Raw genomic sequence first — 15,519 nt, 5'->3', positions numbered from 1 at the left:
TCCCAAAACCAGAGGGAATAAGGACAAGGCTTCCCACCCACACGAAGGAAACAGGGTGTGTGCAAACCATACTTCTGGTACTGCACCAGGCTCATCCCACAGCACGGGCCGCCATTCCCCTCTCCACAACTAAAGCTCCCCCAGCCCGGGGCAGGTGCTGCTGGGCTGAGCCCCTCAGCCCGGCCCCAGGCCCCACCAGACCCCCCTTCCCCACGCCACAGCCAGCGACCCCGATTGTTTGCCTGCGGCTCCAGCCGGGGGGCAAAGAGCAGGGAAGGCATTGTTCCCAAATCCCAGCCTCAAAGGAGAGGAGAATTAAAGGGGGGGGGGGGGGGAAGAGAAGCAAAGCTGGAGAGGGGAGAGGAATAAGGGGCCTCCCAGCGACAGGGGAAGCAGAGGCCTCAGACAACAGAGCCTGCCTGGGAAAGCTGGGAAGCGGCCCCCGCCCCCACCCCGAGGAGCCTTTCCTCTAAGTGAGGTTTCCCACTGCTGGAGGCTGTAATTAGAGCAAATTTACTGCAAGGCCTGAGCGAGGGCTGCCTCCCGGGGGGAGGGGCGGGCGGCTCCCATCCCCCAGGACCAGGGGCTGCTCTGCCCCCAGCAAGGCGAGGCCAGCCGAGCCCCCTCCCAGCGCATCGCATCGCCGCCTGGTGCCACTTTCCCCCCGTCTTCCTGCTGGGCGTTTCCTTGCACAGACACATCTGCACCGCGCCGCGGGTCAGGCCGAGCAGGGTTAAAAAATAGACTGCAATCCCCTCTGTGTAAGCCCCAGTGTAAACCTGTCCCACTGACCCATCCCTCCTCTCTAATACCACTGCCTTAATCCGATTATGAAACTGGACGTGCAAGCGCTCGGGGGAGGTGACGGCACTCTCCTTCCAGCAGCTCCCATGTGCAACGCAGCCGCTCGCCGGCTCTGCAGGACAACCCGCATCCTCATCCCAGCACGGGCACAGGCAGAGCTCTTCCCTTCAGCCCCACACCAACAAACAGGGCGCCCAGCTCGGCTCGGTGCCCCGACGATGGCAGGAGCCATTCCTCACGTCTCCAGCGCCACCATGAGCAGACAGACGTCAGCGCCGATGCCCTTGGGCTTGTCCGACACATCCGCCCTACACCAGCGAGGTGACAACGGACAACCTGGCTCCTCCTGCCCTGCCGTCCCTCTGCCAACACAGCACCGCGACAGGCGCAGGGCACGCAGCCCCCCACACCAAGCCGGGGCGATTCCCCGGGCGCTGAGGACCGGCGGCAGCTCAGCACGCTGTGCCCCATCTCCCTTTGCAGGCGTGCCAAGGGGGAGTGGATGTGGCTTCACGTATTTCGAGGTTTTACTGAGTATTTTTATTGGTTTAGGCCAGATACACCCCCCCCCCCCCCCCCCCCCGTGCAGCTCGGGGAAAGGCTGATCAGCACCGGCCGCTCTCCTTCCCAGCGCATCCAAACACATCAGCTCGTGGCAACGGCGCTCCGAGACAAGAAAAGGGCAGCAGCTCCATCCCACAGCGCCTGCAGGCTGGGGAGAGCCGAGCCTGCCTCGGTGGGGTCCTTGTAGGTCCGAGCTCTGAAATCAAGCTCGCGTGGCACACACCTCGTACGACACGCACTGTGCCTCCCGTTACGAGGTACAGCTGAGATCGGCCCCACACACCAACACCCCTCCTCAGCGCAGCACACACGGGAGCCGCTGCCGGCGCCCTGAGGTGAAGCCGGGCCCCGCGGAGGCGCCCCGGGCGGGCGGCCATTGTGGCGGCAGGGCCGGACCGGGCCGTGCCGGGCGCCGCGGGGGTCGCCCGTTGCCCCGCCGCCACAATGGCCGCCCGCCGGGGGCCGCGCCGGGCCCCAACAAAGGCGGCCGCCGGCGGGTCCGTCTCCGCGGCAACGCGGCCGCCAATCGCAGCTGCCTCCCGGATTAGAGCGAGCGGCCGGGCCCGCACAAAGCCGCCCCGCGGCGCCCGCTCTCGTCCGCGTGGGGAGAGAGGGAGCGAGGAGCGGCCGGCGGCGCCCAGAGGGGAAAGTGGAAGGTGGGAGGCGGCGGGAAGGAGCCGCCATCTCGGCTCGGCCCGGCAGGGATTGCGGGGCTGCGGTTCACAGACAGCCCGCGTTCACTGCTGGCAGGGCGTGGGATCCATCCATGACCGTAGCTGTACTTGGACAAAGGCTTTCTTGCCGGGTGAATTGTCCTTCTCCTCCTCCCCCCACCCCCCCGCCCTTAAATAAATATTTGTTTCAACTCTTTAAACACAGCCACAGCAGCAGATCTCTTTACTAGAAAGCTGCTGAGCTGCGTGGCCGAGGCTCTCCCAGAGAACTCTTTGGCGTGTTGGTCCGGGCCGCAGCTGCCCAGAGCCGAGGGCACAAGTTCAAGGCCCGCTAACTCCGAGCCACGCCGGGATGGGGCCTCCTGTGTGCGGCCAGGGGGGTCACCGAGGAGAAAGGAGGGGCACAGCTCTGCAGGCACCTCATTCTGGGGAACAGCAGAGCGGGCTGTGACAGGCGTGGCAGCAGGAGCGTGGGTACCACATCCCTGAGCCTTACCCCAAAGGCAGCATCACCACAGCCTTCAGCTTTGGAAACCGAACGGAAGCGGAAGAAAGGCTTTGGCTCAGTGAGGGATAACGTACAACACCATTGAAACACGTAGGTATGTGTCGCCCCTGGGGAGGAGCCTCTTCTCATCCTGCATGGATCTGGCACTGCTGCAGGTGGGCAGCAAGCAGCACTGCCCGTGGATGGAGAGGCCCTTCTTGCACCAGCACCTGGTGTCAGCGAGCAGGGTGGTGGGGGCGGGCACACAAAGACAGGTTGCACAAAGAGAGCCTCCACCGAAGCAGCCAAAACATCCAGGTGCCCAGACAGGAGACGAACCAAAACAGAACGCTGTGTGATCCCCCTTGGCTTGGCCAAAAGGCCAGACTTCTCAGTGAGCCAGTCTCACTGTGCTATCTCTCAGTCTTCCTGAGACAGCCATAGGTCTCTGCAAAAGAGGAAGCCAATGGCAGCCTCAGGCAGATTTAAAACAAAAATAAGAATTTCCTGCACGCATTTGATGAGAAATGCTGGGTGCACTTCCATACAGGCAGATCTTAAAGAAAGTTGTAAATATTCAAGCAAACGCTTTGCAGAGACAGGTGCTTTCTACCTGAACTGCTCACTGGTCCCACGAGGAACCATGGCAACATACTGGCAAAAAGGTAAAAGAATAATAGCTGGTGAGGCAGCTTCAACGTGGAAAACATCAACCAAATGATCTAGAAACCACTCAGCCAAGGGAGGGCATTGGCAACCGGAGAGGTTCTCCTGGCTGCTCAGACAGGGCAGGTTGATTCTGCTGATTCTAAGGGGGAGACAGCACCAATCCAGAGCCTAACTCCACAGAGCAGCATGCTGCGCCCACATGGCACCAGGCTCTCCTCCTTTCTTGCTCTCTTCTGCAGAACAGTTCTCCAAACTCTGGGAACAAGACTAAGCCACTAGATAGAGCCCGTTCCGTGCCACAGGTGAGCAGGCAGCCTATCCAGGTGTTCTTCCCTGCTCTCACACTGTACTGCGGGCACCTGGCAAATATCAAATGAACCACCGAAGACCTGAATGACCATTAATGCTCCAGCATTTTTGGCTATCTGCCTACCAGATGCGGAGCACAGAGTACCCTTTGTTCCAGAGGCTTTGTTACCACCAGCCAAACTGCCTACTGCCACAAGAGAGGTGATCAGATTCCCCTTCTCCTCCCCTCCCCATCTGTTCATTGCAACCCTGTTACGTGTGAGAATTTGCATAAGTTGCCCTCTGATCTGTGGAAGAAAATCCAAAATTCAGTTTGGAAACCCATAGCAGGTTGACAAGTAGCTTTGATCCCCGAAATTTCCAGAAAATGGCAGATTAAAGATTAATTAATTAAACAGCCTCCCGGTCCAAAGCGAGGGAAATCACGTCTACCATAAGCGCAGGAAACTCTTTCCTTTAAAGGAACTCTCTATCAGTATCTAAAGGTTCTCCAATTAGTCATCAGGGGAAACTCATTTAACATATCCAAGCCAAACACACCGTTTTTCTAGCAGGTGTACATGAATATGTGTTTGTGATAGACACGCAAACAGTCATTAAAACCAGTGCACAGGATACAGTGGTTTTTCTCTTGGTCAGGACAGTAGTAGAGCCTTCGCCTGGCTGACATCTCAGAATCTGTCTTAAGCAAACGGTCCAGAATTTAGTCTGGGTATTGGATGGCAACCTAAAGGTCAGAATCGTACTCTGACCTCAGCAGATTTTTTTTTCTTGCTTGCTTCCAGGATATTTTTAGAGAGAGAGCGCAGGTCTCTCTCTGGGCACGATCTGCCTTACTGACAAGCTGAGGTTTCATAGCAGCTCATCCAAGTGTGCAGATCACCTGCAAGCCCAGGGAGAGATGCAGACTGTCTTCGAGCACTTTTCAAGCACTCCTGGAGCCACAGCTGATTAGTGAGTTCTGCAGAACCCTCCTTGTGAATTAATTTTTTGCACTTCTTCCTCACTCAATGCAAAACCTCAAGAAAGCCACCAAACACAACACTGTGGCCCGGGCTCCCATTCCTTCCAGTACCTCTGCATTTCTAGTTTCTGAAAGGAACAACTTCTCTACCAATGACAAATAAAAGCCAGCTTGCACCAAGTAAGAGGAGAGGTCCACATTGCCCAGCACACCCAAGGCACAGATCAACAGCAACCACTTTCAGAAGAACATACAGACAAAGGAAAGATATGATAGACCCCAGAATTCTCCCTCAGCTTCCAGTCATTTGTGATCCAGGGGTTTCCCAGACTTGAAAGGGTGTCTGTATAATGAAAAGGCTTTCCACAAACTTGTCCATCATTTAGGAATCTACATACATTTTATCAAGAATGTCCTGGGGCAAAGGTTTCACAGTTTAGTTGGCTGTGACAAAAACAGACCTTGTTTGTTTTGAGCCTCTTGCCTTGCAATTTATTCAACCCTCTCTACCCCAAAACCTCATCAAATCAATCCTTGACAAAGAAGGATGGTATGAGGTTGTTTTCTTCTTTCCCAGTTATTATTTGAAATAAATAACCTTGCCTACAAGCTCAGAGACCAACCAGTCCAAAGAAATTACTCTGATGGGCAGTCCCCTTTCCCCCTGGAAAAAAAAAAACAATCAGAACAACACATTCCCACAGGTTGAAGTAGAAAAGGAGGAAGCTGGGACTTGAGCTCCAGAAGCATCCTCATGCATGCTGAGCAAGACAGAGAATATAGCTATAGCTAATTAGCTATTAGCTATGCCTGAGGTGCTACTTACAAGATATCTTCCTCCTTTCTTTCTGTTTCAGGTTTCAGTGAGGGTGGTACCCTGAATCTAAAGAGGCTGTTGAAATACTTCCTTGTGAAGTCTCAAGATCTCCAACGCTCTCCAACTTGAGCCAAGGCATTTGGCCACCCGTACCGTGAGTGTAATTCTCTGCACCTCTATCCTACCGTTGAAAAAGTCTCGTCCTTTAGCAAGTATGTCCATGGTCTCAGCTCACACCTCAGAGTGATGCAGGTTTTGGAGCCAGAAGTGTTTCCTAGAGATCCCACTATGTTTAAAGCCCAAGCAGCTGCACCTGACAAACAAAAGCCATCTTGAGAGGCACTTCTCAGTCTCTCTCCCTGCACTAAAACAAAACAAACCAGGGAAGAAGAAAAAAAAAAAGCCACTTCAAGTTTTTTTTTCCTCATGAAAACATTCAGCCCATATTTTTCATTCATACTTCTGGGGAAAAAAGGAAAAAGTGGTATTTCTTCTAAGCAGAGAAGCTCTCATACCGTATTTGGAGTCACCTTTTTTTTTCCCTGTCAAAACCAAGTATTCTGATACATAGAGTTGGGCTGCTAACCCTATCCATCTCTCCCTTTCTCTTCAGGATTGCTCAGGGATTTCCTTCTCACACCTCTTCATTTTTCTTTTGTCACTTCCATTTTACAGAGCGCAGAGAAGATTTTGGGCTCAGGAAGGAAAGAAACCAAAACAAAAATAGGACTACAGGGAGGAATGCCAAAACAGAGGCAGCAGTCCTGGGAATTTTGTGGGTTTTTTTTTTTTTTTAATGGAAAAACATTTCATTTTGAAACCAATCAAACTTCCATTCTTTTTCTTGCTAGTGAACACTAGAGGCTCCAAGTGCTGCTTCTTATCCAAAATGCACCAATACCAACTACCTTGGTAGACTCTCAAGATGCACTGGGACAATAGAACATGATCATAATCTCGTATGACCTGGTCTGTACTGCAGGCCATAGAACTTCCTCTCGTAATTCCTACAGCACGTGCTTGCTTTCTGGCCAGACTAGAATGTATTTACCTATCCTGATGTAAAGGTTTCAAGGTGGCACACTTAGGCCTGCAGCCTCAGGATTATCAGGAAGATAACCTCCAGCAGCCTGAACAGAGGACAACCTCTCTCTGAAGCCAAGATCCACACTGAGCCTGCCACTGAAGACTGACCACGAGTCACCCCCAGGAACCTGGTAGCTTGGTTTTGCGGAATCAAGACGGCACGTCTCCCATTTCTATCCCCTCCAGAATCTAACCATTCTCAGACAGGAGGAAAGAAGAGAGATTTTTTTCTCTGTCAGATCGTGAAAAAACAGGAGGTCACTCAGAACAAGAGGGGAAACCAACAAAGCCAGTCCTCCAAGAAGGGCATCCTTAACAGCTCCTCGTCAGATAGTCACAGTCCAATCCCAAATGACTTGAACAGCTCTTTTTTTTCAGTGAGGCTTTCTAAGATGACATGACTGAAGCTTCACCTCTCACTTGGAGGTAACTTAAATTAAGGAGATGAAAGACCATAAAGGATGGTGCAGTGTGTACCTTTAAAGAAGGGATCCTAAGGAACCTCTGAAAGCTATGAGGCCTCAGAGTATCATAACAAACACCAGAAGAGCCTGTGTACCAAAATCATGTTCTCTGTAATAATGACTCATATCTGAAATTGCAGGCAACAGGCTTTCCTTTGCCCTAGAAACCAGAAAGGCACATTCAGAGCACAGAACCCCAGCTCTGATGGCCACAGAGGCTTTCCTCTGCAATGTGTTTCCACTGATCCCACAGATCAGCTATACGGAACTACCAACTGCAGAGGATTTCTCAGGAGACAGTTTTCCTGGCCTTTGATGAATTATTTGAGGCACGGCCTAGAAGGCAGGTAAAGGCCAGGAAGCATGCTTTACACCAGAGCTCCGAGAAGCCTCCTCAGCTCATGCAGCCAGATGAGTCAGAAAAATGCCCCAAAAGCAGATAGTCAATGTGACCAGCCCTGACCTCTCCCCACGGAAACTCCCAGGAGCAGAGGCCAGCTGCATCGGCCTCGTGCAGACTTTGAGCACCGGATGTCATCCGGGATGCCGGTACTTCGGCAATGAATCACACTGAGCTATGCAGAACTCTCCCTTCTGCCCAGACCCAGGAAAACAATCTGACACAACCAGTTCTTGCCAGTCTCCTGGTGTCAGGACACCTTTCAACACAGGCCCATTAAACAAGTGGAACACAAGAGAATAACACTCCAAAAGAACTGGAAAGTTCTTCTCAAACTAGAACAACAGACTGTAACTGCTTGTAAACTGAGTGCTAGGTGATATGCTTCTGCTTCAAATTAACAGAGGTACAGTTAAGGTTAAAAGGGGATTATGCCCAAGACATCTTGGTTTCCCACTGAACACATCCAGCAGCAGCAGCACAGAAAGACATGCAGCTAACAGACTTCAGACAGACACATGGACACCACCACCTGTAGTGGAGCCTTTCAGTGACACCACGTGAAAGCTCCCAGGGACACAACAGAGCTTGCTTATTTGTAACAGACAATAAAAACCGTATAGCACTTATGAGCAGCAAATGTGAGGACTTCTGATGACTTTTGCCATTACCCCTCTCTTTGGGCTGAACAGAAACACTGAGAAGTTCCTCTTTGCAGCCATGACAACATCCCAGAACACACACAGATTTGGCTTTCAAAGCTGAGTAAAGGTTCTGAGCTGACACCCATTCCAAATTTTCATCCCAAAAGTTCCAATTATGCAACAAAACTGATTTAAAATCTCCCCTCCTGCTCACCAACTAACGTGCCTTAAAACAGCATCATCTTGTCGCATCATCTTTCAGCAGAAAATGAGTACCAAAGCCTTCATCCCTCACACTCTTCACAGCTCCACATCCAGGGTGTAATCAGCAATGTCCTGGCCAGGCGGCCACCCAGCAAACCACACCATGTTTCCATGGCCAGGCAGGAAGTTCCCACCAGCTACAGAATCCAACGCTTCTTCCCCAAAGCAACAGTAAGTGCACAGTGCCACCGAGCAACATTGAAACAGTTACAGTGCCCTGTCCCAGAAGTGACCACCCACAGCTTCTGGCTACAGTAATCCCATCAGTTCCTAAAGCCACTACAAATCTTGGGACCCTTCAGTCTGTTACTGAGCTGTTCCAGAGGACGCTCACAACTTCCCGAAGCAGCTGAAAGGCCAAGACTGAGCCTCGCACATCCTCTACCTCTGTTGTTACTCATGATTTGCACACCTGGCTGCCACAGAGCAAGGGCACAAACAACTTCAGCCCACAGAAGCCTGCTCTCCCCTGAGCCACCAGCTGGCACAGAAGTCCCAGGCCAACACAAGGCGCAGTGATCGTGCCAGTTTTTCTTCAAACATCCAAAAACAACATCAGCACTTGCCCAAGACTCAGCAGGGGAAGTTTCAGGACAAAAAGGCTTGTTTTAATAAAAGATTACAGAAATACCAATCACAAGGCTTAAAAACAGACCAAAAATCACAGGTTTGATGCTGCAGCAGCCCTGTTAAGAGTGTCTGCAAATCCTCCTTCAGCGCTTGAACAAACGACAAACCTACAGGACTAAAATCCCACAACCGACCTCTGAATAGGGACAAAAATGGCAAACCATTTCCCTTAACCCAGGTCTTAGCGACTGCAGGAACAAGCACAAGCTCTTTGTTTCAAATCTGCACAGGGCTACGGCCCCTACAAACACATTGCAGCTACCTAACCTCTGTAACTGACCTTCAATTTACTTAACCCCATGCAAAAGACTTACAGGCTCCTAATCCCGCCTCCAAAAGTTCAGAAAACTCCTGCTTGCCCCAGAAGCAACAGCTTTGATCCAACGCCACTCAAGAGACTTACCTTCCCAAACTGCTCGAAATACTGTTTCACATCCTCCACAGTAGTGTTCACTGACAGACCACCCACAAATATCTTCTTCGTTCGGGTCACCATCTGGAAAAGGGAAGGACAGGAATTCACCAAATAAACTGAGAGCAAGTGGAGAATGAGACTCAAAAGGCCACTAACTCACCCTCTGCTGCCAGGGGGCGGCTGCCTCTTTGCTGCACTCAAGCTCCCACCCACTCAAAGCACCCCAAATGCCCACACCAAACCCTATGCGTGCTCTCCCCACAGCAGCTCAGTGACTCCATCTCCTCATCACACAGCACACTTCCAGCCTCTCCCCTCGCCACGCTGCTGCCTTGGCACCTCTGCACCCCAGAGAAGCAGACCTCGATTTCCCCGGCCCTCCAGCTCCTCCCACAGCCCTACTGCTTCACACACCCGGCCTCTCCCAGGCTCCCCTGGAGAAGTATGCTCTGCTTCCCCAAGCAGGAAGACAGGTTGGAGGCCCTCCAGCACAGGTAGCCTCTCCAGGCTTCACCATCCTAGCTCACTAACTGCACAGCACCCAGCCTCGAATGGGGTAAGACTCATCACATACCACTGCCCAGTCACCTCCCAGTTAAATCTTGTTTGGCTTTGCAAGAAAGTGAAGAGAAGACCTCTCTGCCACTTCTCGCTCATGCTGCTGGGACAAGGGAACAAACTAACTACCCTGAGAGGGGCCACTGCTGCCAGGCTGAGACACACTAACATCCTTTCAACTGGCTCTCCAGCTGCATCCTCCCCTTAGCTGCTTGGCTACACCCCTGCTCTCAGAGGAACACATGGTCCTAATTACCCCAAGGAGCATAGGGCTAATCCGCAGCAATTCCCTGGCTTGGAGAGCAGCCCGTTCTAACACTAAAGCACCTTCTGTCACCAAACTGCTTAATGGAATTAACCCAATTCCTACCATGTGCTTCCTGGCTTCAGTTACTTGGGATACCTGCTCACCAATTTTCTCTGTGCCTGATCCCCCCCTACTTCCCTCCAGCACCAGCCTTCTCCTCCCTCTGTGCTTCTCCACACTGCTTCTGCCCAGCTCCTCCTCCTGTGACAGCACACAGAACTGAGATTCTGAACTTCAAAACTCCCATCCAAGATCAAACCTAAAAGGAGATCCAAAGCCTAAGAGCAGCATCCAGCCTGTTATTGGATCCTCAGTTAGAAGTCTCTAGCTGCACACCTGGAAAGAGTTCCTGCAGCTGGTCACTTCAATGCCAGTCTTGCAGACAAGGCCCAAAACCAAACTCCTTCTGCCTTTCCCAGCACTGAATACACAAGGCCACTTCACAAAACAAAATCCTTCACCCCTTCCCTGCCATACACACATTCATTCACACATCTGTACCCACGACTCCCTTTCTGCCTGTATCACAGCACAGAGCTGTCCCGTGTCTCCTTAGGCCTGCAACTTCCAGACACTGAATGCAGCTTCCAAAGGAAGTTCACCCTGGGCAGAGTTTATTTTACCACTTGTAACTACTGCATCCCGCAGTATAACCAAGGGAGGCTGCTGGCTCTTCCAGCACCACACCACCCCAGCACCTCACTGCACACCTGAAAGGAGCAGCTCACGCTCCAAGCAAACCAAGAGAACGGCTCTGCTGCATGCACTGCAAGCCCACGCAGAGGGACAAAATTCACCACCACCAATTGCAGCCCTGGAGAGGCAACGTCTGCCTGCAGAACCCACCTTGGGCTGTGCTCGGCGGGGGAACGCTACCTTCGGGTCAATCTGAAAGAGAAGACAGAAAGAAGAGGTGAACACACTTTTGTTGCCTGTTTACAAACACAGCGCACAGTTGTCTCCACCCACGTGGCACCTTGCTAAACACCCGAAGAATCTACCTGAGGTGCACAGAAGCAGGCTGCAGACATCTTCCCTGCTCAGTAAGGTGTAAGCCACGGAGACTACAAGTCCCAGCATGCAGCACACTGTCTCCAGCTGAGCACTGCCCAGACGGCACCCGGGAGCCCATCACGTGCTGGGATTAACAGGCTCGGCTGCACCCTCCCGCTCGGCCTGCCCCCGGGTGCCCTCCATCATCAGGGTCATATTAAAAGTGCTTTCTTTTGCCTTTTTGCTCTCCCTCCCCCTTCACTCTATCTACAAGCACAGAGCTCACCTGGTTACCAACAGGGTAGAAAAGAGGCAGCGTGCAAAAAGCCCAACGTTTCACCCCGAAACAGGAAGAAGAAATAAAAGAGCAGGCAGGACGCTACCAATCAAACACAGGGATCCAAAGCCGGCCGCTGCAGACGAGCAGGGGCTGTGGCCGCAGGGCAGCGTGCTGCCCCTCTCCTGCGGGCCGCACTGCACACAATGAAGCGATGCCTCCCCTCTGCGGGCCGAGCCCTCCATTGTGCTTGCTCGGCTGCTGCACAGACCCGCTGCCGGCCAAGCCGCCGCGCTCCGCACCCCGTCCAGGTGCCGCGTGTTGTGCTGGAATCAGCATGGCTGAGCGCGTGCCTGCGTCGGCCTCACGGCACCACAAAGCTGGGCACGCAGCTGCACACCAAACATCCACGAAGCCTGCGCTCCCCCTTCTCCATAGCCTATTTTTACAGCAACTCCTGTAAAGTTACATCACATCAGGGATGATCCAGACCTACAAATCAGCTTAAGACCTGTGGTAAAGGCAGGTCTGGCTCATCCCCGTGCTTGGGCGGGCTGCAGCTGAGAGGGCAGCCCAGAGCACCATCCCACCTGCCAGCAGTTCAAACAGCCCAAAGGAAGCCGTGTTTCTTCAGCTCCTCTCACTGCTTTGTTCAGCTCTGCAGCCCTCCTGCTCATCCACACCGCCCCGCAGCTCGGCCTCCCCGGGCCCTTCCACCAGCCTTCCCCACCTCCATCCTGACTCACAGCCTACAGCATAAATAAACTCAGCACGTAAGTAAACAGAGGCAAAAGTGAAGAGCACAAATAAACTCAAAAATAAACTTCTCTCCCCAGGCTGCAAGCGCCAGCAGATTACTGTACCCTCCGGGTGCCTCCACGGGGCATCCGAGCTGTCCCTCCCCTCCTGCACACACGCACGCCCTGCCGCTTCCTGGCCAGCACAGAAACCCACGGCGAATTCTGAGGACAGGGGACGGCAGGAGACCAGGAGGCTGATGGCAGATAATAAGCAAAAACAATAATCTACTGTCTTTTACTTCTCAGCCAGTGTCATTCAGCTCCTGCCAAGAAGATGCTTTCATACTCAGCAATGCTAAGCTCGGCCTCATTTTCTCATTACCCTGAGTGTGATCAACTGGGCAGAGATAACGCGTCCTCCTGGCTGGAGGGAGCAGGCAGTCATTGCACGAATTCTTCTGCACAAGCAGCCATTGTGCAGGTAGGGGAGGCCGGGCGCCCGGCGGAGGGGCAGCCCTGGGAACACGCGGAGGGAGCGAGCTCAGCGCCGGATTCAGGTTACTCAACCCCGGACCGCTCCTCAGCGGCTGGAGTCTAATTAAAGCAAAAGCACTGGTACCTTTTTCCCTCATTTCTGGTGTTCAAACAAACAGCCCCGGAGGAGTTGTGTTTCAGTGTCACCCACTGACGTAAACAGATCCTTTTCACAAACCCAGATAGAAATCTGCTAAGAGCAAAAGCGTTCGGAACCGTTCAGATTGCATTCAAAAAAAAAAAAACAAAAAACAAAAAACAAAAGCCCATGTCAGGCCGTGGCCAGCACGAGTCACCTGAGCACAGAACGCGTCTGCTTCACCCCACGAGGTGCGAGGGACAGGAATCCCACTGATGCAGCGGGGTACCTGACAGCACAGGTGCTTGTGCAGCGGGCTTCCGATGCACGGCACGTGGAGCAGACCCTGCCCAGAGCTGGCGGTACGGGCATCCTGCAGCAGGGCAGGGAAGCCCAGACCTCACCGCTGGGTCTGCTTGGCCACCGCACCCCTGTGGCCGCCCTGCCTCCATCTGCCAGCACTGCCCCCAGAGCCGTGCATCTCTCCTCCACAAAAGAACAAACCCAGAAAAAAAAAAAAAAACTCAGGAACGGCAACAAAGAAACGAGTCAGCGAAGCAGCACCATGGAGCCCGCTCTTCCCAGAGCACATAAAGAAGAAGCTCAAGGCAGCGGCCAGCTGCAGCTTTACAAAAGTCACGCAAATCTTTTACCTTGAGACTGCAAAGCCAATTCTCATATCAAGCATTTCCATAAATAACCCCACGGGCTGCTGCAATCTAGCTTACAAACAAAGAGAAGTCTGAAAAGCACAAGGTTTCCCCAGAGATTCGGGCCAACAGCGCTCGTTAGGATAGGGAGAACTGGAAAACAATGAAGCAACAAGTTGGGCAGCCACTGTCTATCAAACGCTGTTTACCAGGAGACACCGAGCCTGGAGAAGGCCGTCCTCTCGGGCCACCGGGCCTTTTCCTGCACAGTTTCATAAAACCCTAAATTAGGATTCAGATGAGTTGGTGCCATTTAACCCGTGACTCACAGCAGAGCCTTTCAGCAGGCAAAAGGAGGACGGAGGCTCCACGCAGCACCGCAGCACCAACCGCTCGCCCGGCAATCGCTGGGCAGAACACCCCAAAACATCCGGCAGCCGAAAGCCAACCCAAGTGAAAAGCAGAAAGGATGGGGAGGAGGATCAAAGTTCCTAACAAAGGAAGGGCCCTGTGGAACAGCCCCATTCTCTCTGCCGCGCCAGGAAGGCGAGTGGAGCAGATGCAGCAGGGAATTTCAATGGCTGGTCCCCATGTGCCCTCTGCCACGGGGCCGTCTGCTCCCCACAGAGCCCGTCCCCTTGCCGTCCCTCCCCAGCCCCATGGCGCACAGCGGGCCGCGGAGCTGCGCGGCGCAGGAGGCAGCGAGAAGAATGGAGCCTCCGGATGGCACCGTGCTCCCAGCCCCACAGCGCCGGCAGGATTGCTGCTGCAGACCTCCATCGCTTGCCCTTCCAAGAGGGTCTACACTGCCCAGGACTAGCTGATCTGATACCGTGTTTACGTGGGCTAGTGAAAGAGAAAGAAGGAAGAAAGAAAAAAAAAAAAAAAAACCAGAAGAAAACCTCTGGGTCCTCCTCAAAATACTTCACCACAACCCTCCCCAAGAGCACAGCTCCCTTTGCACCTCTGCTGGAAGGAGGTTTGGGAGTCCTGGGGACCCAGGCTTGGCCAGGAGGGCTGGGACAGGCTTAACCCGGAGCTGCCAGGGGGAGGAAGGACCTGCGCACATCAAAGGGAGCGAGCCAGGCAGTTTAACAGGAACAGACATAAATCTCGCTGCAACCCATGCCGTAAACCCTCAGAAAGGGGGTCCTGCTCTTCCACAATAAAGGCACGGATGCCCGAGCCACGCTGGAAGAAAAGTTGAGCATTTGGCCTCCTGTGCGGCCCGCGCCTGGCACGGGAACACCGCCCTGCACCTCCGCACCCCCACGCGGCCCCCACCGCTCCCCATCCCTACCCTCACCTTCACCCCGGGGCAGCAGCACGGAAAAGGAATCCGGGGGAAGGGAAGTCACTAAAACCACGGAGCAGGGACCTCCCACTCAGACACCTCACCCCCACCCTCCCAAAATCGAGCCCGCACATCTCTGAGCGCTGCAGCTCAGCTCCCTGTGCCATACAGCGCTGAAATCTCCCGCGGAGCTCAGCTGGGGGCCCTGGGGCTGCAGAGCGAGAGCAGGAGAGCGCGCCGGTGGCCCACATGGGCGGGCGCTGGCCACGCTCGGAGACAATAAAGTCTTGAACCTCCACAACCGTTACCAAAACTTCGCCTGGGGAAAGCACCGGGGCGCGAGGAATGAATGCCCCGTGCAGAGGGGAAAGCGCGGGCCGTGGGGCTGTGGGAAATGGGGCTGCCAGGAGGGAGCAACCCTCGGCCCAAACGCCCTCAGCACGGCCGGCCCGCGCATCCCGGCTCACCGAGGGGCCTCCGGTCAATGGGAGGAGGACGGCCGCCGCCACCGGGATCCGCGGATCGATGCCCGGACGTTGGGTCGGCGGTCAATAGAGAGCACAGAGCGTGGGCAGCAGCTCCGTTACCAGCTGATAAGCGGGGTGGAGAAGGGCCCGATCAATCTTTATCGGTAATCGATAGTTTACAACCTCTAACTGGAAATCAAACACCGCAATCGATGGCTGCTCCGAGAGCAGCCGCTCCACCGGCCAACGCACCCCTGAGATGAGAGAAGTCATCTCACCGTCTTGGAGTCCAGTTCATGTCTGGATTGGGCCAGAACCTTGTCGACGCCAGCCTGGTCCATGAACGTGACGAACCCGAAGCCCCTGAGCCCCACAGCCCGGGCAGGAGAGGGGATGCAGAGAGAAGAGAGAAAGTTGGTTAAAGTGGCG

At 53.9% G+C, this 15,519-nt stretch overlaps 1 protein-coding gene and 1 long non-coding RNA gene across 30 annotated transcripts in view; one reads left to right on the top strand and one right to left on the bottom strand.

Moving 5' to 3' along the window:
* Positions 1-15,519, bottom strand: part of MSI1 (musashi RNA binding protein 1) — a 69,541-nt gene that overhangs the window by 12,168 nt on the left and 41,854 nt on the right. For 26 of the 27 annotated variants that reach the window (XM_046901385.1, XM_040648166.2, XM_015275403.4 and 23 more), the window contains 3 exons: positions 15,369-15,453; positions 10,903-10,944; positions 9,180-9,272 (listed from right to left, as the gene is read on the bottom strand). In XM_046901385.1, the coding sequence (XP_046757341.1) occupies positions 9,180-9,272; positions 10,903-10,944; positions 15,369-15,453 (220 nt within the window). Of the gene's footprint in view, positions 1-419; positions 1,168-9,179; positions 9,273-10,902; positions 10,945-15,368; positions 15,454-15,519 lie in introns of those variants that run through there. The other variant, XM_046901400.1, reaches the window with a different exon arrangement.
* LOC121106860 lies at positions 1,376-9,184 on the top strand. 3 transcript variants are annotated; one of them, XR_005840070.2, is made up of 4 exons: positions 1,376-2,024; positions 4,293-4,461; positions 5,329-5,442; positions 5,964-9,184. It is a non-coding gene; the product is annotated as an uncharacterized LOC121106860 (long non-coding RNA). The 3 variants fall into 3 exon arrangements; XR_005840071.2 differs by having other exon boundaries at positions 1,376-2,644; XR_005840069.2 differs by having other exon boundaries at positions 1,376-4,461.

The sequence above is a fragment of the Gallus gallus genome, chromosome 15, assembly GCF_016699485.2.
Source record: "Gallus gallus isolate bGalGal1 chromosome 15, bGalGal1.mat.broiler.GRCg7b, whole genome shotgun sequence".
NCBI lineage: Eukaryota > Metazoa > Chordata > Aves > Galliformes > Phasianidae > Gallus > Gallus gallus.
The sequence above is the reverse complement of the archived record's forward strand: the minus strand, read 5'-3'. Positions and strand labels throughout refer to the sequence as shown.